Source organism: Salminus brasiliensis, chromosome 16 (assembly GCF_030463535.1).
Source record: "Salminus brasiliensis chromosome 16, fSalBra1.hap2, whole genome shotgun sequence".
NCBI lineage: Eukaryota > Metazoa > Chordata > Actinopteri > Characiformes > Bryconidae > Salminus > Salminus brasiliensis.
The window spans coordinates 5438497-5461093 of NC_132893.1; the positions used below are offsets into that span (position 1 = coordinate 5438497).

Consider the following 22597-nt stretch of genomic DNA (forward strand, 5'->3'; position numbering starts at 1 on the left):
AAGCGCTGCTGCTCCCCAGAAACAACATCCTCTGTTGACATTCGAGAAAAATGGCGGCCCGCGGGAACGACAGTGGTGTGTTTAACTTTGTTTCCATGTTTATTGAAGCAGTGATACGAGCTGGTTACCTGATATCTACAGTATATAAAAGCTGCATGACTCTTCTGGCTGGAAGTATATATTATATTGTTGGTGTCGTGTATCTCAGCGCTCAGCTGACAGACAGTGTTTATCCCAGGAGCTGCTTCACTAAATCACTTGATTTTTAAACATTTAGCCCGAATTTGTGGCTGTTTTGGATAAATGTGATAAATGTGTGTTTTTAATATTTCCTCAGAAAACAGTGGTGAAGACATATCCTCAGTCATGGGTTTCTCTGGCTTTGGTGAGTAGTTAACTTGCTGTTAAATAGGCAAGACTTTAGACTGTATGGACAAAACTATTGGGACACCCTACATTACACCTGCAGTAGCTTTTATGTTCTCCCAGGCTAAATCTATAGGCATTAATATGTGCAGCTGTAACGGCTTCCACTTCTCTGTGTGTGGTTGGTGTGGCGCAACAGATAACACCACTACCTGCCAGTGAGCTACTACACCATGTGGGAGACTGGGGTTCGATTCCCGGTCTGGGTGACTGTGGTGCTGCGCTACACCAATAAGAGTCCTTGGGCCAGACTCCTAACACTACACTGACCCACCAATAAGACCCACTGCAATAAGATCTGGATAAGAGTGTCCGCTAAATGCCAAAAATGTAAATCTGGAAAGCCTTTCTACAAGATTTTGGAGTGCGTCTGTTGGAAGACCCTGATGCTGGATTCAGTTCAACCCAAAGGTATTTGTTGGGGTTGAGGTCAGGGTTCTGTGTGGGTCAAGTTCCAGTCAAGATCTTCCACACTAAACTCACCCAACCAAGGGCCTAGCATTATCCCTCCTCCGCCAAACTTTATAGTTGGCACAATGCAGTCAGGCAGGTAACATTCTCCCTGCATTCTGCAAATCTGGACTCGTCCATCAGACTGCCAGATAAAGAAGTGTGATCCGTCACTCCATAGAACATTCCTCTGGCTGAGAGTCCAGTGGCAGTGCGCTTACGCCACTCCATACAGCACTTGGCATTGTGCTTGGTGATGTAAGGCTTGCATGCAGGTGCTCAGCCATGGAAACCCATGGCATGAAGCTCTTAGCTCAGCACTCGGCCCTGACCCCGCTCTGTAACTTTACATGGTCTGCCACTAAGCTGCTGTGGTTCCTAAGCGCTTCCATTTTTGATGTTGAGGGGATATAGGAGGGAATATATGTAGGAGGGAAGAAATTTTACCCACTGACCGTACCAACGGTGGCGCCCTAGTACGGAACCACACTGGAATTCAGTGAGCTCTTCAGAACGACTGCAACTAGACTGCATGGCTCTGTGCTTGATTTTATACACCTGAATGGCAATGGGACTGAATGAAAAGCCTGAATCTGATGATTAAGATGTGTGTCCCAATACTTTTGTCCATATAGTGCATGTTGGCTGTTTTGTTTCAGGCTCAGAACCTCTAAATAACTTTTGCTCCTGTATTTTGTTTTTCTCCTACGTTTTACAGGAAAAAAGGCTCGAACCTTTGACCTAGAAGCCATTTTTGAGCAGACTCGGAGGACTGCAATTGAAAGGAGTCAGCGAGTTTTAGGTCAGTTTTAACCTCAGGAGGATTTGAAGATTGTTGTAATTACATATGTGTTGATACTGTGTCCCGTGTGATCAGTCAGTGTATTGATTTGGTCTGTTTAGCAATAAAACTGCTGTATTCCCACAGAGGACAGGCAGAAAGAGACTCTGAGTGGAGGCCCCAGCACTGGCCCCAGCACTGCCTCCAGCCAAAGGGAAAAACCATCAGCGTCCACTTCCAGGTAGCAACTTTGATGTCATGGTGTTTTCATAAGCCAGACATACCTGGTCTGTCTTCTGGAGTTTCACCTATTATTACTATCATTATTATTACTATTAATTATGATCTATGTTATGATCATATGAACTCTTCTATGAAACATATTGAAATATGCATTTATTGCTTTTCACTCTCTGATTAGTGATGACTAGGACCTCACTGTAGTATACATAACCCTTTCTGATGTATTAGTGATAATAAACTCCTAATAATTCAGTAAATTCACATAAAGCAATACATTTGGCACTATCTGGAACCCACACAAGCACAATTGCTGCCAGATACACCTTAATAACATGTAATCCAGGCTCAATAATTTGCGTAACATAGTGGTAGCCAAGTGTATGTTGTGACTAATTACAATTACTAATTAATTTATTACTTATTTTATATCAGACCTTTAGATATGTACTAAGAAAGGTCATAAATATAGCTTAATGCATGGTGAATAATAAAGCTTAATGCATGGTGAATCATTTAGAAATGTCTAATGTAGGTTTTTTTTTAACAGAAATAAAAACCTTAATAACCTTAATAAACCCGTCATTTGTGCCCCCCCAAAAATAAAATAAAATGTGTGTGTGTGTGTGTGTATATATATATATATATATTACTCTATTCTCAGGTAAACATATATATATTTAAAAATATAATAAATATATATATATATATATATATATATATATATATATATATATATATACACACACACACACACACACACTGCTAGGCTCTATTCTTAGTTAAACCCACAAAAGGACTGGACGGTTCTTATGGTGATTCTTTTTCTAAGCAGGCAGCAGGCAAGTGATGACAGCAGCGACAGCAGTGACTCCGAACCCATCGGCCCTCCCGTCCCTCCGGGCCTCACTGCTCAGGCCGAAGTGGATGATGAGTTAATAGGGCCTCCGCTCCCACCAGGGTACAGTGGCAGCAGAGCAGATGATGATGATGATGATGATGATGATGACGACAATGATAATGACACCACAGAGGATGATGACGTGAGTGTAGCAGTCTGTTGGGTTTCACGCTCGGGAAGTGTTGATGTGCGTGCTTTGCAAGTTTGCTGTTCTCTTTGGAGACTTAAAGGAGTAGCTTAGCGAAAAATCTCCCAGAAACACATGAAAGCCCACTGAAACGTCATGCAGATCTGGTTCGGAGCATGGTTTGACTTTGGTCTGTTTTAAAAAAATATATATACTTTTCTGCATAGCTGACTAATAGTTGTGTGTATGATGATGTAGTATCAGTTTTTAAATATTATTATAGATTTTTGATGCATTATGAAAGTGAAAAAATGTATATTTATGTATTTGTATTTACAGAGGGGAGATTGGTGATAGTCTGAGTCTATTGTTTGTTAGCAGTGTTGTATATATGCAGTCATGTCAGATCAGATTATGACCACCTACCCAATAGTGGGAATAACCACCCTTGGTTTAGACGGCACTAGCGAGACATTGACATGGCATTGACTGTATTAGGTGATGGCAGGTGGTTCGTCGATTGCTCTGTATCACTCTCGGTAGTCGTTTCTCCGCTCTGGCATCCCGTGGGGCACCACTGTTATGCCGTTGGGAGGCTCTAGAACGTCCTGGTGTGCTCGCTTATTTATCTGGGAGGTCCTATAGCCAATAGCACCTATAGCTGTCGTAGGGAAGGTGTGCCAAGAATGGACTTTTCACATACTGACTCCTAATGGTATAACAGTGGTGGCCCACGGGCCATGGATGCCAGAGGGGTACAACAAGAAGTCAGTCAGTTAACCTCTATAATAAACACCTTCAGTCTTCATCTAATACAGTCCATCCCATGTTTTTTGTTTGTTTAAAAAACAATCAAACAAACAAACAAAAACACCTGGTTAATGGTGTGCCTCTTCCTGGTCATTTTTGATTTCTTGATTTTTCCATTAGGGGGCAGCAGTGCTTCATTGTGTACTTGTGCCTTTTCCATTTGAGCCTTTTCACAGTGCTTTTTATTGAATGAGTTTTTAAATGAATGAAATGAATGAAGTGAATAAGATTTACATGACTTGTGAATCTTCACCATTAACTCACTCACTTTGTTTTTTTTTTTTGTTTTTTTTTAACAGCGAGCCGCACCTGCTAACTTTCTCACGCTGTAACCATTGTTTAAATTAAGTTTAACCTCTCCTGTTATGTAATCTTCTAAAGAAAGACCTGCACTGTGTTTTTATAAGAGCAGGTTAAGTCTGTGTGATCTGTTATGGTGCTGGGTGCCGGCTTTTTACAGCAGTAATACTCTTGTTCTTACACACAGCGTTGTGCTTCATGGGGCAGGATTAGTGTGAAAGGTTACAGGCACTTACACTTTAGGCTTAAGTGCATTGCCTTGTACCGTATTGCCATTATTGCTGGGAAATTAATATATACAGACCGGCTCGCACATAGACACTCACTCGTATACGTAAGTGCGCTCTCCCTCTTCCCTCCCCGACACCCCCAGCTCTTTTATGTGGTGCTTTGAGCCGGTCTGAGCGTCTCCTCTGCTTTTGACGCCACGGCTGACAGTGTGCAGATACCCTTGTTTCCCAGGGCTGCCGTGGCTGATGGGCGCAGTGGGCCTGCGTGATAGATGGCGACGGGTGACGGGCCAGCCCCACCGATAGCCCCACTTTGCCGACCAGAATGCTTCCTGTCAGACCCAGGTGTGCATTGGATCTCAGCCCCTGGTCCTGGTGCACCCCTGCCCCACACATTTTGGTGTTTTCCCTGTTTTTACGCACCTGATCCAACTGTTGGGACAATTAACAGGAGTTGCAGTGAGTGTGTTCGAGCAGGGAAGGTGCTCCAGGGTGCTCCAAGGTGCTTCAGGGTACTCCAGGGTCCCTGTGCTAAACTACTTAACATACTGGAGTATGAGCCTGCCACAAATCACCTGAAAGCACTGTGCGTTGCTTTAAAACAATACCAAGGATAAGTAGTCCCGTTGAGAGCAGTTGAAATGTTAACAGTTGCAGTGACTTCTGCCAGTTGCGTTCATAGCACCGGTCCTGAGCAGCTTGTTCTAGCCTACAGCCCTCAGCCACCTGACTGAGAACATATTCACAGGTGCAGAAAATGCAGTGTTGTGTTTTTTTTGTTTTTTTTTTGGGTGGGGTGGTGGTGGTGGTGGTGGGGGGGGGGTTCTGTGCCCTTGTTATCATGTTTTGTGTCATTGTCATGTTGGACTGAAAATACCTTCAGGCAGCATTTGCAGAAAATACATATTTTACTTCTTATTTATTCCTAATAATAAACTCCTAAATCCCTCGCTTTTTTGTTTTCAAACACAGAACCCAGTTAAGAAGATTCCAGACACCCACGAGATCACACTTCAGCATGGTACAAAGACGGTGAGTTCTTGTTTGTTTATGTTTTTCAAAAACATTGGTGAATAATTCAGACGCTCAGATGGAAAAACACAGTTGCTCAGAGTTAATGTAGTGTAATGTGCTCTTGTCATTTATACTTACAGTACTGTGAAATTCCACTCCTCACATATCCCAGCTTAGAAGGCCAGGGTCAGAGCGTAGGGTCAGCCATGCTATGGCACCACTGGAGCAGGGAGGGTTAAGGGTCTTGCTCAAGGGCCCAACGGTGGCAGCTTAGTGGACCTGGATATTGAACCCACGACCCTGTCATCGGTAACTCAGTGTTCTAACCAATGAGCCAACACTGCTTTTTAATGGTGGTGATGGAAACCAGTGGTCTTGATGTCTGCAACACATGCAACTAATGATATTTTTATTTGCTGATTAAAAAGACTAATAGCAAATTTGCTCCTACTTTAGAGCTGTACTAAGGATGGTAGAGTACCTGAACAGCGTTTTTAAAGAATCTGTTAGTACTGATGCATTTTGTCTGCATGTCAAAATATCACTATAAATATTGTGTATTGTGAAATTGTTGGGGTTTCTTTATATCTTGATAGGACATTTTTACCATATCGCCCAACCCTAGCTCTGCATTGATCGTTCCACTCTGAATGTATTAGGGGGATAAAAAAAAAAACAAACAAACTGACTGACAAAAGCTCAATTGCGTCTCGGCTGGGTCCCAATTGCGCACTACACACTAATACTGTAATCAATTAAATCAAATCTATTTGTATTTTTACAACTGGTGTCACAGAGCAGCTTTTAGTAAACAGTAAAAAGACAAGAGATTGAGAACATTAGAAGACATAAAAGCCTAAGACCCCCAGTGAGCAGCCAAAGGCACCAGTGGCATGGAGACTGGAGGAAGAAACCTTGGGAGAAACCAATCCTCACAAGAGGGACCCATCCTTCTCTGGTCAGAACTATGTATAAATTATTGATAGAAGTCACAGAATCACCACATTAGACTGTTCTACTGCTCATAATCATAATATTGTAATATGATAATTTCAATAATCAGGGCGTAGTACAACTTAATATAATCATAGTAGTGACGGTAAGAGTAATGCTAGTTAAGGGTTGTACTAGTAGTAGTGGCAGATAGATTTTAACATGGTTAAAGGCACAGACAGTACACTGTCACACACAATATAACCGTGCTAACCCGTTTCATACTAAAAGGAAGTGATGAAGCGTTGCTATGCCAACTCCTCCCTTTCAGTCTCACACTGCATTGTGTCCATCATAAGCATCAGAGCAACCCTTTAAAAAAAAGTCCCACCGCTCTCGAGTTTCCCCGTCCATGCTGCCTATAATAAACCGACTCGATTATGAACCGTTCGTGCAGGCCGTCTGCAGCTTGCCTGGTAGTTTCATTAAAGAGAGTTGTAAAAGTGGCCGTTCTTCACAGAGACTTAATGTGTAGCATTAAGTCTCAATTTAGCTTGGCAAACCAGTGAGAAGTAATTTGCAGACTGTGCGTTTGTTTGTTTGAGTCCATTAATGAGCCTGTTTCCCATTGACTCCGTGAACGTGTTCATGAGAAATGAATGAAATCTGTGTTGTGCTGCTTATTTTTAAGCTACAATGGTTCTATTCTTCTGTCTGGTGGTCCTCAGGTCTCTGCACTCGGCCTTGACCCCTCCGGCGCTCGACTGGTCACGGGGGGCTACGACTACGACGTGAAGTTCTGGGACTTTGCCGGCATGGATGCGGCGCTGCATGCCTTCAGGTCCCTGCAGCCGTGCGAATGGTAAGGATGTGCAGCGATCCAGCGCACTTCTGTCAGCAGCACTGCTCGTCTCCGTCCTCACTGGCCTCACGCTTCAACCCATGGGCCTTGCATGACCCTGTGTGCGCTGTTGTACGTTAGATCTCATCCCTCAGGAATGGGGCCTCTCTTTCTCTCTCAAGTGGATCGGCCCAGCCGACTAACTGTACCCAGATGCACCCAAGCCAGGGATGGTTGTGTCTTAATGTGTGTGTATATATGTATGTATATATATATATATATATATATATATATATATATATATATATATATATATATATATTTTTTTTTTAAGAACATTATGTTAAAAGAAAAAAAAGGAGCGAAAAGACATTGGACAGCTGAAACCGCGACCACAGTTCCACAGCCGCCTTGAAGGCTTAATTCTGTCTACTCTGTTTGTCATTGTGTCAGAATTCACATCACACAAGTCTAGCTGGGATGAGGGATGTTACCACTAGGTTGGAATGAGCAAAATGTGTGGATGTGGATTTACAACCATGTTATTTTACCTCAGAATAAAAATGATTTTCCTTCATGGCTCAGGGGCAGTAAATGATGAGCTCTACTTAGAAAGGCTGGTTTATGCCACCATGAAAGCTCACAGTAGCTGCCTAGCCTAGTTTAGCCTAGTATAGCATAGAACCGCAGCAACAACTGATTTTACCGGATAGTGTTGCTGTTTTCTTTGGGTCCTCTCAGTGTCCTGTTGGCAGGATCTGCTGTTAGCTAGTTAAAGAGATTTCAGACAGCCAGACGGCCAAGCATTGACTTTTAGCCGCTCCAGAAGTTCCAGAGGCTCAGGCTTCAGTCGGCCTAGTGTTACCTTTTAGCTGTACCAGAGGCTCCAGAGGCTCCCGCAAGCCGGATAGGTGCATCAGTCCTTGCTACAGTCGGCCTAGTGTTAGCTTTTAGCCACACCAGAGGCTCCTGCAATCCGGCTTTGGGTATTCTGGTGTTCGCTTTTTGTCTTTTTTAGCCTCGTTTCATATTCTCCTGAAGTAGTTTAGCCTCAAATGACTTTCCCTTGTGGATTGGGTGTGTTTAAATTTTAGGGGCGTAAATAAAATTAGCCAAGACTGTTACCTAACAGTTTTGGGGTTTTGGAAATATTGTCCCATTTTACAGCTCTGTTTTAGTTGGGCCAGATTTTCATTTCTGTGATTTTGATGTTTGATTGATGTTCATGATTTGTCAGTTTCATGTACTACGATGCTCATTGGTGGTGTGTGACCTTCTTAACCTTGCTTGTAAGCTACGTTAGCCTTGTGCATCACGTACAAACATGAAGAAGCAAATTTCTGGCCAAATGTGTCTAAATCGACGTGTCTCGTTTGTCTTGAAACTACTCCAAGGAAATACAAAATCCACAATAGAGGAATTCTTTAGAAAAAACGGGTGTCTCAAAGTATTGGAATCCAATTGGCTGAGTTAAAGCAGGCTCTCCCGCATACGAGAAGTGCGACGCCACGGCACATTACCCAGCTCATTAACTGAACGGCGATATTCCTCCCCCAGTAAACTCCTCGAATCACAGCCAAGGAAAATATTGCCCATGTGGAGACTATAAAGGCAGTGACCCACACCGGGCAGCTCTGCTGTACATAAGATGTGTCCGAGCTTTGACAGGCAAGCTTTTGAACTCATTCCGAAGTGTTTTCGGCGTGACCACGTCCGGCCAGTGTGTTTTAGGTTTCCCGTCCCCAGAATAGCTGTCACTGGATGCTTTCATGTCGTCTCAATACCAAACGAGTGGTGATCTGTCTGATTGCCATGATTGGATCCACTGGGAATATGGGAATACAGAGGGAAGAAAATGGAAAAAGAAGCGTGTGGTAGATTTCCAACTGTTTCTTTCTCTTGTGTTCCATGATTATCTATATATCTATTAACTATCTGGCTTACTTCTAAAACAACGCTCTTAGGCTTAGTTTGGTTATTGCTTATCTTCTCTTATCTTCAGATCTCCGCGAACACTGTGTGGAGTCTCCGCATGGGGAATGCCCTGGGTTGTTTTTTTTTTTTTTTCCCCTTTCCTTTGCTTTTCTTATTTTTTTTCTGAAAGCATTGAGAGCAAACTAAATAAGTGAACCAAACATCTGACAGACTACCACTTTCAGCTATTGTTGTGTTTGAAATCGCTATGACTACCGTAAATGTTATGTTTTCCCGTTTTTTTGTCCACGCAACTTCTGGCATTTTGTCCACGCGACTTCGCAATTAAAAGCCGTTATGCAACACGCTGAAGGATGGGAAGTCTTGCACAACAGGCAGATGTCCTTGACCGTGGAGGTAGAGCGAAGACCTCTCCCACAGTTTCCTATACACACCACGCAGAACATGGCAGTTCTCGTCACAAAATGTACGAGGCGCCGATTCTGAGGATGACTTGGCTGCTCCGAGCTCAAAGCCACTGGTCGTTTCCTTAATTATGTGCTTGTTTTTACTGGCACCAATCACGCAATTAGTCCAAATGTGGTCTGGTGTTTTGGGGTATTTTTGGTAGTTTTTATGTCACCCCAAACAGATTGAAAAGGGATTTGGCTTTTCTTTCCATTTGCATCTACAGCTGCAATTGCAGCCATGCACTGTTAAAAGTGTAAGATCCTTAAGGAACTTTTGGAGGTTTGTACTTTGGAGGAAGTACGAAGCTTTGAGGTTTGAAACTGTGGAGGATCCTCTGAAGGGGCTTTGAGGAACCTTAAAGGAACCCTTTTCTTCTAAAAAACCTTTTCTTGAAAGTTCCTCAAAGCACCTTAAGAGGTTCCTCCACAGTCTCAATCTGAAGAACCTCCAAAAGGTCCTTGAGGTATCTTATTGTTTTTAGCAGTGTAGACCAGCAGTCTCAACTGCATTGCATTAGTGCTAAAGGCAGAGCATGGGCTGCTATGTCTTGTTTATTGTACACCTTTAAATCAAATTCTAGGTTTAATTGCACTTCATTATTATTTCATAAAAATCTTGAGATCATTTCGCCCCACTCATGACATTTCTGTGGAATTAGTGAACATGCATTACAAAGTGCTGTAATTTACTAACTAACAACATTCTCTGCTTTTGTCTTTCAGTCACCAAATCAGGTCCTTGCAGTACAGCATGACTGGTGATGTGATCCTGGTGGTAGCAGGAAATGCCCAGGCCAAAGTCCTGGATCGCGATGGCTTCCAGGTTCTGGAGTGTGTCAAAGGGGACCAGTATATTGTGGACATGGCCAATACTAAGGTAAGATATTAGAGCATGTTTAAGAGCTCGTATTTTGGTTATACATGAACAGAATACTTGCATGAAATTGGGGTTGTGCACTTCTTGCTCCTGGGTTCTTTTACAGTCTACAGGCTCCCCCAATAGAGCCACCCCTAAAGGCCAATTTCTGCTTCTGCGTCGAATCTGCACTGTTGCTTACACATAGCTGCGTACCCTACACTGTAGCCTGACCTGCACATCCCCAGAAATCACAGTCACTACGCATTGTGCCGATGCAGAACGCAACAACAGTGATTGGTCTGCCTGAATAGCATCGTATTTTTGTCCTTGTCTCCACTTTTTAAAAAAATTCAATTGGACGAGCATGGATTATGGATTGTCCGTACGCTGATGTGAGAAGTGGCTATACATGACGTATCAAATCATCAAACCTGTCTGCATTTCCTCCTCCGTTTTTCTAAGTGGCTGGACTAGGATAGAAAATTCCTTCCTCCCTCCTTCTTTGCAGAAATTTAAGTAAAGGAAACAGGTATTTTGCTCAGTTTTAGTTGCCGGCGTTTGTAATACGAGGAGGAAGTCATCACCATTATCATAACCCCAACCTCACCCCTCACCAGACTAGTGTTTTGGCTGCAGAGCAACGCAGCCACATCTCTCAATTACAGTCAGTGGAGCATCAACATGATTTTTTTTTATCTGTTAATTTAAGGTAAAATGCTACTTAATGTTGTCTTCAGTCAGGTTCATTGATGGTCCAGTAAATAACGGTGGTCCAAATCAAAATTCTGGCTATTTTAAAAACCTTGTTGATCAGTAGATGTCAACAAGCAGCATCACATCTTCACCTTTTTGTTTTTGATTAGAAAAATACAACACACATTCTTTTTTTTTTTTTTTTAATTGCCTTTTAATTTTTTTCTTTTTTTCTCCAAACTCTACAGCTGATTACAAACCATTCCAAGCCAAGGGACCATGGGTTAAATTTTTTTGTATTTAATATTTTTCCTCGAGATCTTCTTATGAAGTTTGTGTGGCTTTATGTTCCAGAAATGTTCGTTCGCTTTTACACAACCTGTTTTTATCCCTTGGAATGAAATAGGTTTTTTTTTTATAAGTCTTTGAGATAGATATAAGATAAGTGAGCTCTGTTCTGATTGGCCGCCATGTATGAGCTTTTTCTTATGAAGAACAACGCTTGGGTTCCAGATTTCTTCTGGACGCCCCCAGCCAGCCCGTAGATGTGTTCAGTTCCAACACCAGCGCACTATTGGATGTTAATTGGAAGTCTGTATGTATGTTCTGTATGTAAATCAGTTGATTGTAACATCACAGAAACGGTAAATTCAAAACGAGCTGATTTTGCTCAGTAGTTTCCACAGATACGGACGGGGGAGGGATTAAACGGCACGTTTTGGAACTTCTCATTTCTATATTTCAAAAAAGCTCAGCAAGCTCAGCTTTCCATGATCGGAGCCCTTTAATTCCGAAGTAGTGAGCGGTGACCTGCTTAGTTTATGGGTGCGTCCTGCCATTTGTTTGCTGCATCTGGAGCTGGTGTTTGTTGAAGTCCTAATGAAGTGTGCTTCAGCTTCTTGCATCAGTGAGAGGAAGGGTCGCTAAACACTGCACCTGGTCGTCTCTCCTCTCCCTCTGGCCCACACAGGCACATGAACACACACGCGCTCGCACACTCGAGTGAATGGGTGTGCACAGCCCCCCCCTGCTCTTGTGGGAATGCTGCAGTGCTCTATTGGCCTCCAATTTGCAGGCAGTTTTCTGGGGAGTGAAGCTGTGCGGTGGCCCACTGAAGGTGACCCGGACTAATGCGCTGTATCCGCATGCCATTCACAGACATTCTCCCTATGCACACACACATGCAAGGGGCTTTCCTAGAATCTGGAGTGACACTTCTCGCTGCTCCTGGTTGTAATTTAGCTGTTTCTCCTTGTGGGGTGCTCGGCATGTTTTCCTGCATGTGTGTAAATATATACCAGTATCTGTCTGCTTCTATTTAGTCATTGCCAATTAGCTCTCCCATACTGTTGAAAGAGTGGCCCGTACATGCGTAGCGAGAGCACTTCCTCTTATTCCACTGAATCGCCGGCGCTTTGACCGACGTTGTGTATTCCGATGTTTTCTTTCCGTATGGGAGAAATTAGCTTTGTCGTACCATTTAGAGACGTGATTATCCCGCTTTGGGAATGCTTTGTGCGGAACACTTGAGAGAGCTACCTCCTGTCTCGTTTGATCTGCTTTGCTGCTCCAAAACAGGTCAAATTGGGTTTGAGGGTGTGTGTGTGTGTGTGTGTGTGTGTGTGTGTGTGTGTGTGTGTGTGTGTGTGTGTGTGTTTGTGTGTGTGTGCGTGTGTACATTCATGTGAAACAAATTAGGACACCCCATAAAAAAACTTTTTTTTTTTTCTTAACCTGCAGTACATGGACGAAAGTATTGGGACACACCGTTTAGTCATTGAATTCAGGTGGTTTATTTATTTGTTAAAAGCAAAGTCAAGGTTTCCTCCTTGCACTCCCATGAAATCAAACTTCCTCCGTCTCTTTCTGATGGTAGATCAAAGCTGTGCTTTAACATCACCTGTGGCTACAAGAGCTATCTGTAGGTCCCATGATGACAGTTCAGCATTGTTGGAGACTTCTGTACACATCTTGTGGTCTGCTCTTTGGCCGAACTTGCTAGGAGAATCTGACAATCTGACCATGTTGGCAGTTGTATCACGTGTGAATGGACAGTGGAACGGCTGAACCTTCTTTTTTAAGGGCTTCATAGAGCTCATAGAGCATCTGGCCTCAGTGATCTTCACCACTCATTTCCACAATCAAGAGGAGACTAAATTTCATGTCTGAGGTTTAAATAAGAGTGGCTGGCGCTATGATTGGGGAGGTCGCGAGTTTGAATCCTGAGCTGTGAATCCCGAGTTGTGCATTTGGCTGTGCTCTTTCAAGAGTGGATAGATGGCGTTCTCACCCCTCATCACTCCTAAGCAGTGTTGACTGGCACAGGCGTCTGTTAGCTGGTGCGGTGGAGCTGGGGACCTTTTTTTTTTTTTTTCGGCACTGTTTGGCTGGCTTGACATGTATTGGATGAGACGGGGAGTTATGAACAGGTGGTTATTTGGCAGTACAAAAATGGGAGAAAAGGGGGGACAATTCTATAAAAAATAATAAATCCCCTGTAACCATGTTCTAAACATCTGCAGCTGATGTGCTGCACCTGATTCTAATTCCAGACATTTTATTTCATATTAATATTGTATTTCTTATTAATTACATTTTCCAAATGATTTAAAAAGACATTTCTTCAGTCGTATGCGTTTAGTAACATTACCTCCGTCTCTCAATATTGTTCAAATGAAGATCAAACGGCCATATGTTAGACTTGGGGTGTCCTGATTTTTTCCACATGACTATGTGTATGTGCAGGCAGGTTAATTGGCTTGTTGGGGCACTCAGTAAACGTCTCTCCACTGTGTGATTGCTGAGCTCCGGCGTTCTGTGTTTGAGGAGCTTCGCTCAGACCTAAAGTTATTTGTTATGGCTAATTTTGCCGCACTGTTTGAACAGAGGAAATCAGATGTTGAGGTTAGTTGTAAATGATCACACAGCTTGAAACTATTGAGGATGGACTTCATCTATAAACTGTGAGGAGGGCCGTTTTTTTTCCTTTCCCCCTTAGGAAAACAATGTGGATGTGGTGAGGCACGGAGGTGCAGCGGGTAGTGCGTGTGCGCCGCACAGCTCCCGGGTTGCTCCTGGGGCTGTAGGTTCGATGCTCGCTCCGGTCTCTGTCTGTGAGGAGTGATCTGTTCTTTGTGGGTTTCCTCTGGGGCTCCGGTTTCTTCTCATCTCCCAAAAACACACATGGAAGGTGAACTGGTTGGGCTAAATTGCCCCTAGGTTTGAGTGGTCGAGGAAATCAGTGTGTGTGTGGTACCCTGTGGTGGACTGGCGCCCTGTCCAGGAAGTTCTCCTGCCTTGTGCCCAGTGATTGCAGGTAGGTTCCGGACTGACTACGGCCCTGACCAGGAAGAACTGGTTAAGAATATGGATGAGAAATTTGCAGGGTAGGGGATTGCCACTCTGCTCCATATGTTGATGGTCTGCAGCTCCCTGTGGAGTGTTTTTGCAGAAATTGGTGGAGAAGGACCTTTCATTCACAAGCTGCGAAACATGCCAGCGGTACCTGGCCATCAGTTTTGTCTTTCGGCTACAGGGACAATTCTGGCAAGAATATCCTGTAAACTGGGATTTCTGCCACTGCTGGTAGACCCGTATGACCGTAAGCTTCCATACACCTGCCAAATTAGCTACTTCCTTCACACTAAGGTCTTTGGCACGCCCAAATCCAATCACTCCTTTTTGCCAATCATTAACATCTGCTTTGCAACATATTCTCCACACCCCGCAAGTATTTATAGCTCGTTCACGCTGAAGTTACTGCCACCTTAAAGACGCAAGGTTGTTTTGTCCGGGAGCTCTGAATTTTACTGGTACTAATTATGATCTCCATGTATCCATGATATGCTCAGAAAAGCGTATTTTGACATTTAGTGATGTCATTTCGCAATAAAATACAGCGATAAATATTTGTATTTTCTTGTACAAAACATTAGAGCTTGTTAGAAGATGCTAAGTATTCATTTAGCAGTGCTTAAATGCGCCCTGTGGCTTTTCTTTTTTCAATTTTAACATTCCTTCTATTCAATCTTTGTGTGTTTGAGGCCCGAGAGAGACAGTTGATGTGGAGCCGTTTGTCTTGTGTTGCTCCACAGGGACACACTGCCATGCTGAACAGCGGCTGCTGGCACCCCAAGATCAAAGAAGAGTTCCTCACCTGTTCCAACGACGGGTGAGTAATCCCTAAAAGATGAGCGGAAATCTGAGCACGGAGGCCGGCCCCTTCAGGAGCGCGAGCCCTCCAGCTCAATATAGAATTCCAATGCATAGAGCTGTTTAAGGAGGGAAAGGTCAGCTGCGCCTGACGCCGGTGGTCTCTGTGACTCAGTGTTTGAGTAATATAACCATGCTTACTTGTTTAGTCAGAGCTTGAGTGAGCGGGAGGTTTTCTAGCTCATCCTCTCCTGCTCTCGGTCCCAAAGGTAAGTTTGTTCCCCAAGCAGAACTTGCATGGTACCATGGGAGCTAGCCAAATCTAGAGTGCCTCGTATCTTTCCTGGCTTCTCATCTCAAAACACCATTTGTTCTTGTGGTTTAGTGGATAATCCTGGATAATCTTCAGGATTTCTGGGTCTACTACAGGGGGTGTTTTTAATGATCCAGTTTTGCTGTTACTGTTTCTTTTACCATTTGCTTTTAGTGTGCTCTTAAAAATAGAGCGATGCAACAGAAGTACCACTTTTGCCATAAAGAACCATGTTTGTAATAGAGATGTGGAAGTGAGAAGAGCTTTTTGAAGGTCTAAGAAATCTTCCCTTTATGTAAAGGCTCTTTACTAGTTTTAAGGTCTTCAAAGGGCAATTTTCTCTTACAAACATGGTTCTTAGTGGAACCTATAGTGGTTCATTTCATCACTGAAACAGCCATCTGTAGAACCTTTATTTTTAGCACCTTTTTTTTCACCTTTTATGTTTTCACATATTATGATTATATTACTCTTAATTGGGATGTGCTGATCATGTTTTCATGAAGTGTTTAAAGCATTTAAGGCAATTTGTGTTAGCCTTTTTAACCCAAAGCTCACTCTGTAGGCTAAATTGCTCACATGAGACACACTAGCATATTTTGTAGTGTTTTTGAATTACCCAAATCAGCAGTATAAATAATAGTGTTGCACCGATACTGTATCGATATTGGTATTTATTTACACACAGTATCAGCATCGGCAATAGAGAGCACTGATACCGTGAAGCTTACTGATGCCCTGCATTTATTTATTTATTTATTTATTAATTTTACATTGAACCTATATGTTTGCATACTTTGTTATGAAGCCAAACGTTTACACAACCACTAAAAGCTAGCTGTAAATAGTGATTGCCATTAAACAGAGATTTAATGGAACTTTTACATTTATACCACGTTTTGTTTTACATATGGAGTTTAAGCAACTTGTTTAAAGGCCAAGCATTGAAGTTTTAGTACCTTTTTAGATCCAAAAGAAATAATATAATTTGCCCCTGATTGGCCAAACTGGCATTTTAAATCCTTCAATGAAACTTTATTCACCCTAGAATTGAGCTTTTATTTTCCTTGGCATAGTTAACTAATGAGTTCGGTACATAGAAACGACAAACTGACTGAGGTCTCATCATAAAAAGAAGGGTCATCTCTATATCTCTTACCATGCTGAGAGAACAGCAACACTGTTCGGTTAGACGTAAGAAATAATTACACAAAAAAAAGGCGAAATGCTAAAAATACAGCTATGCAGCGTTGATCGTGTGAGCTGTCTCAATTACATAAACCATTCAATAAAATCAGAGCTCTTTTTTATTTATTTATTTATTATTATTTTTTTTTATTATTATTTTTTTTTTTAGGTTTCCCACGCCCTTTATAAAAGGAAAAGACAAACGTAACAGGGTGGTACATAGGCTTGTAAAACCATGTCTGGATATCTGTCACTCCAACCAAAGTCATATGCTTACTATTTATACATCAACTTCAGTTTTTTATTTCCTTTACAACTCTGCAGTCTGATCACCTCCTCCTCGGTTCTGAATGCACTGGAGCGTGGTTCTGGCAAAACAAAGCCTTTCCAGCAGACGTGATTGAAGAATAAAGGCAGGATGGGAGGAACGTTAGATTTTCCCAAAAGGATCTGTACATCAACTTAAGCTATTTATTTACAATAACTCAAAATACTTAAAACATGCATTCTGTACTGCCTTCAAATACCATGAAATCTATATACCATATCAATATATCCAACTGCGCTGTAATATCACAGCGGCACAGTCTGTATACGTCTTATAGACAAAAGCAGGCTTTTGCTTTTACTGCCTCACTTGCTTTGTAAACACTCTAATCCAACACTGCTGACTCGATAGCCGAGTTCAGACAGTGTGTGAGCATCTACCCCCTGATTACCATAACGTTCTGGATGGGCCACAGCGTGGAAACCCGACACTGTCATCATTACTGAAAACGTCCAGCAGAAAACAGTGCTGACGAATGTTTACAGTGTGGCCTGCAGTTACACATGCAGGGCTGTTTTATTCCGGTTTAATTTACCTTCTGGAAATCGTCCCGTGGCACGTTACCATGGGTGTTGCCGGCTGTTGGAGAGGAGGGAACAGGGAGCAATTTCAGGCCAGAGCAGCTGCAGATGTTCACTGTCCCTGGCCGGACGTCGTTTCAGCACCGCGGCCTCCAGAGGCTGGGAGAGGGGGCTGTGAAGTGATGACTGGGGGTGGTGGAAGTTCTGCGATCAGCCCGTGTGGCCTGCTTCCCCAGTGTTTGGCTTCTTTACCACTGACCCCCTCCCATTCTCGTTACTTGCCTCTGTCTGTCTTAATCAAACTTCCAGGCTGAGAGGGTCTCGTAGCGAGTATAATGATCGTGCCGGGTGTTAACACAGGGAAGGGGGAGTTGGAGGCTAACTCTACTGCTTGGCTCAAGTGAGACACAGCACTTCAGTCTGATTAGCTGGGGGTCAGAGGTGGGAAGGAGCTGGCTAATAGGCGTGATAATGTTCCAGTCACTGTAGATTAAGCCGACAGCCAAATGAAAATGTACGAGTGAGGCCGTCCCTCTGATTTGCTAATAGGGTCTGCAGTGCAGGCCTCGGGGGACTCTGATGAACAGCTGTGCGTTGATCCCAACCACTGGATCTGACATTAGCTGTGCCAGATCACAACGATTACTTGGAAAGAAAAAAAACACATCAGCGTGGACTATTGGCAGTATATTGCTCATTTTAAAAAATACTGTAAATTCATACAGTAGATTAAACACAGGGGTCTGCGTTTAGGGATGTCCTGATCAAGGTTTTTTGTTTTTTTTTTTTTTTAACCCCAATCCGATCTGAGCCTCTTAATTCTGACTATAGGGCTAATTGCCATCCTAGCCGAGCCAATCATAAATAATACAGCCCCACAACTTGGGTAAGATGTGCTAACACACAGCAATAAGCAGCTGTAAAATCACTCTTTTTAGTAGCAGCTTCAGTAATCAGATTTTAATCTGATCTATTTTGTTTGGAGCAACTTTTTAAATGACTGGTTTAAACTCTATAGTGTTTAATATCTTACAGTCCAGTCTGACTGACCTACCTGACTATTCAGCTCCCAATTCCTTTACAACTCTGCAGTCAGATCACTTGGTGCATGTGCATTAGCATTAGCATTAGCCTCCTCCTCGGTTCTGAATGTATCGATTCAGAGCTGGTTTAGAACCAAGGAAAAAAGCATAATTCTCTCGCTGCTAGAACAGAGCATTTCCACCATAGTTAGAAACACATGTTTCTAACCTGGTGTAATTTAAGAGTGAAGACGGGATGGAGGAGCGTTAGATCTTCCCAAATTGAGATGGTGGAGTAAAATATCTTTGTCGTTGCACAATCAGCTACAACCAAACTGGGTGGTTTTGGCAGTGAGACATAATTCCCAACCAGTGCTACCCTCTGGAATACCATCACCCTGTAGTGCAGTGCTCTGAAACCTAACTACCGACCAATTAAAAGCTGAAGGTGGAAATTTAATGTGGAGTCTGTGTTCAGCTTAGGTTAGTTCTTTAGATACAAGGAAAACTTCTTGTAGATGATTCCATATAGCACCAAATTTTTTTTTATCATAATTTGTTCTATAGAATAGGGCCGGCATTAGGCCCCAGTATTAGACTCGCCCAGGTGAGCTGTTGCTGTGCCCTGCTAATATCATGGGAGTAAAAATTACTGGATTGCTTAGCGGAACCATAGCACTCACCATGCAAATTTACTACAGGCATTACATTTCCAATAATGATCCACGTCTTTCCAAAAGCATCACCAGCTAACGCTTTCAGTCAGAGCCAGATTATTTGTTTATTAATTTATTATATATTTTTTTCCTGGCAAAGTAATTGACATTTGTAAATATTTATAAGCAAGTCAGTTAAGCAACAGGTAAGATAATGATAGCTCATAGCTGTATGTTTTTGGTTATAGCCAATTATAACTGTATAAGCCACCAAACATTCATATTAGGCCACTAAGGTTTAGGTTAGCTATGTTGATAACACAAGCTTTCTTAATGAGCATTGTGTTATAGCCTATATAACAGAGTTCTATCTATGTGTGATGACTTCTTCTTCTTTTTATTATTATTATTAATAATAATAACTCGTAATATGATTAGGCAAGCATTGGGTACAGCTGTGACTCTCTAAATTCTGTGTGCACCCAGTACTACTTTATTACAGTACTACTTTCACCTACTTTACTGCTCCAAAATATAAGCGTACAATTATCGAGTGTAGTCCATCTGTTGCCATGCGTTTTGTGAGCCTTTATCCCATTCATCTTTTTTTTTTTTTTTGACCACAGGACCACTGCTGCCTGTCCCGGCCATTTAGTCTTCACAACAGACATTCCTATTCAGATCTATGGAAAACTAGACGTCCCACTGGCCACCCAGGTGCTTATTCACAGCCTGCTGTTAGCAAGCCGCTTTCCCTGCCAAGTTCTTTGGTGAAGAACTGCTTTCCCTGCCATGCGAGATAACATTAAAAGCATTTTGGAGTAACGTAGCGCTTTATGCATGGGGATTTCCGTACTCGAGGAATGTTTGCTGTAGAAATGTCCAGTTGAGTAATTTGATTAGCGTTATGCTGTATATTATAATCTTGGGAGTAGAGTGCTCTTTGACATGGAATTCTACAGAACATGTGTTTTTGTTTTTTAATCATGATGTGTGAATTCATGTTCCCATACTCCCGTGAACTCGCATGTGCTCAAAAATGTCATTTACTTTGAAAAACGATGTTTCTACGATTTTTTTTGTTTGGCTATGCCCTCTTGTGTACTTCAGCAGTGCCGAAAACGAATTCTGGCTTGCACGTTTCTGCTTCAGTTGCAGTGAGAGAAATGCTATTCACCTGATGATTTGCTTTCAGTCACATTCACCCTGATGCAGGGTCTTTTTTTTTTTTTGGCTGCCGGTATAGTTTATTCAGCCTCCTCCTTTCATGAGGCGACATTCCATCGCCCACGGTTTGCCGAGGGCAGGCTGTAAAGTCAAATTTTTCTGACACTGTGTAATGGCTTCTGGGAAGATCTCTCCACACCACCACTCTTTGCCCCACAGCTCATATCTCCTGTAAAACCACCTGAAGAATTTTCTACTGTAGAATGAATGCCACAGATTCCCAAAATGCCATGCTGGGCATTAGCGTAAGCATCTGGCTCAGGATAAAGCTCTGGCTCAGGCTTCACGGGTGGTTGGTTTGCCACCTGTTCCTGGAGGTATTCCGCTTTCTGCTCTTCCCCTCTGATGGTGCTCACTGTTGCAGCACTTTAAATTGTACCTTGTTTAGATGACAGATGAGAAGGTAAGTCATAAGGTCATCTCGAAACTGTGTTGAGCTGCAACCAGCTCCTGTGTAGTGCAGAGACAGGGCAGATTGGACAGGACCTAAACCGTCCCCGTGGTAGACTTCAATGTCTTCAATGTGTTTTGAGAATTGTTGAAATGCATCTTCATATTTTTCTTCTCAGACATGCCGTTAGTTCCCAGTAGTAAGCCTTCTTCACCACTCTGAGATGAGACCAGATCATTTCGTATTTGTTCATTTCTTGCATACCTCAGTTGTCGCCAGACTATGTCTCCCGTTTTTCTGTATGTAACCCTATGCTCTCGCGGCTGGCCATGGAGTTGAAGATAACCTAATTTGGGCCTTTTACTGCAAGGAACTCTTCCCCTCATCCAGCCGTGAAGTTGGACCTCCGCAGTTGAAGTGGTGTGGGATTCAAGTCCTTTGGGACTGAGGAACAAGTTGGGGCATTGGGTGGGAGATGCATCAGGTTCATCTACAGTCCAGCGAGTCTGAAACTGTACTCCTCTTTAGAGATGAAGCGTTCCATGTCTCTGTCAAGAATGCTCGTACCATTTGGAAATTGTGTTTCTGAGAAACCGTGCCCCCCTACCCAGATGTCCTCATTCAATTGTCTCCTGTTATTGTGATGAGGTAGCCTCCACTTGTATTCTTTGGTGGACCACTGAATAACAGAGTTCTTGGTGCAGATCCTTTAGGGTTTTTTTGTTTTTTTTTGTCTACGTTCTTAACAATCATGTGGTAGTCTTTACCATCCAATGCTCTGATTGGAGGGAGCCTTAGAGCGGCCCCTCCAGAGAGAATCCCCTCTGCCCACCCAAACCTTATTTGTTCTCCTGGCACTTTCCCCTCCTTATCTCCAGCGGCCCCCTAAAACAAGGCCAGTTTCTCTTCGTAATCAGCGGGGTGATAACACGCACACATGCAGTCTCCAGGGGCCTCAACCCTCAGCTCCATTCAGCCCCGTCACTCTGCTTTGATCAGCTACTCTTTTATACCGCCCTCCTTATCCATCCATCTGGAGAATTGTCCCGGCCACTTGTGTCTCGCAGGGCTAAACACCAGCCCTGAGGCAGATAGCATCTGCTGAGGTGGGGAAAAAAGGTGTGGTGGGGGCTCGGGGTTGTAGGCCCTGGGTTTATGTGTGAATGACCGTGTTAGGTCGTAAACTGCCCACGCATGACTGGGATTGTATGGCTATCGTCTTTTATCACGTGCCCCCCTCAGTGTGTGCAGAATTAGCGCGGTACGTGGGACGAAGGGGGAAAACAAGCTTCCGTGTCACCATAGTTCTGCCTGTCACTTTCAATTAAACATGCTTCAGTTGCACGAACAATGACCATAATTACGAAAGCACTTCATGTGCAAGCTAGCACATACACCGGATTCGTTGAACTTCTCAGACCAGCACTTTGCCTGCTCAGGGAAGAAGCTTGTACCAGGCATAGGGGATGGCGGTGAGCCAGGAACAGGACACGGAGTGACCTTCTAAAACCGACTTCACATACAAAGCCTGGAAGACTTGTAATGGTGGTGATCAGGCTTTGTGTCGCTCACTCATCTACTTGCCTTAAAAGTCCTCGTAAACAGGGCATGATGTTCTTTGGAGCCATGTTTATATCCATGTATACAACACACAGTGATGGCACTAAACTAAATGTGTGTGTGTGTGGGGGGGGGGGGGGGGGGGACTGTTAAAAACAGTAAATTCTTTCCACTTTGCTGGCTGTAACCTAGCTGTTACCATATTGCCCAGTAATGTATCTGCTTCTGTTCACATGTGAGCATTCTAGGT

At 43.1% G+C, this 22597-nt stretch overlaps 1 protein-coding gene across 3 annotated transcripts in view; it reads left to right on the forward strand.

The window, feature by feature from the left end:
• The first annotated feature begins 41 nt into the window (after nucleotides 1-41).
• The window catches only part of LOC140536669 (WD repeat-containing protein 70), a 61506-nt gene continuing 38950 nt past the window's right edge, over nucleotides 42-22597 (forward strand). Inside the window, exons 1-9 of one of the 3 annotated variants that reach the window (XM_072658610.1) lie at nucleotides 42-75; nucleotides 338-385; nucleotides 1595-1678; nucleotides 1805-1898; nucleotides 2730-2940; nucleotides 5238-5297; nucleotides 6941-7074; nucleotides 10161-10314; nucleotides 15084-15160. In XM_072658610.1, the coding sequence (XP_072514711.1) occupies nucleotides 51-75; nucleotides 338-385; nucleotides 1595-1678; nucleotides 1805-1898; nucleotides 2730-2940; nucleotides 5238-5297; nucleotides 6941-7074; nucleotides 10161-10314; nucleotides 15084-15160 (887 nt within the window). In that variant the 5' untranslated portion in view covers nucleotides 42-50. Of the gene's footprint in view, nucleotides 76-337; nucleotides 386-726; nucleotides 838-1594; nucleotides 1679-1804; nucleotides 1899-2729; nucleotides 2941-5237; nucleotides 5298-6940; nucleotides 7075-10160; nucleotides 10315-15083; nucleotides 15161-22597 lie in introns of those variants that run through there. The other 2 variants (XM_072658611.1, XM_072658612.1) reach the window with 2 other exon arrangements.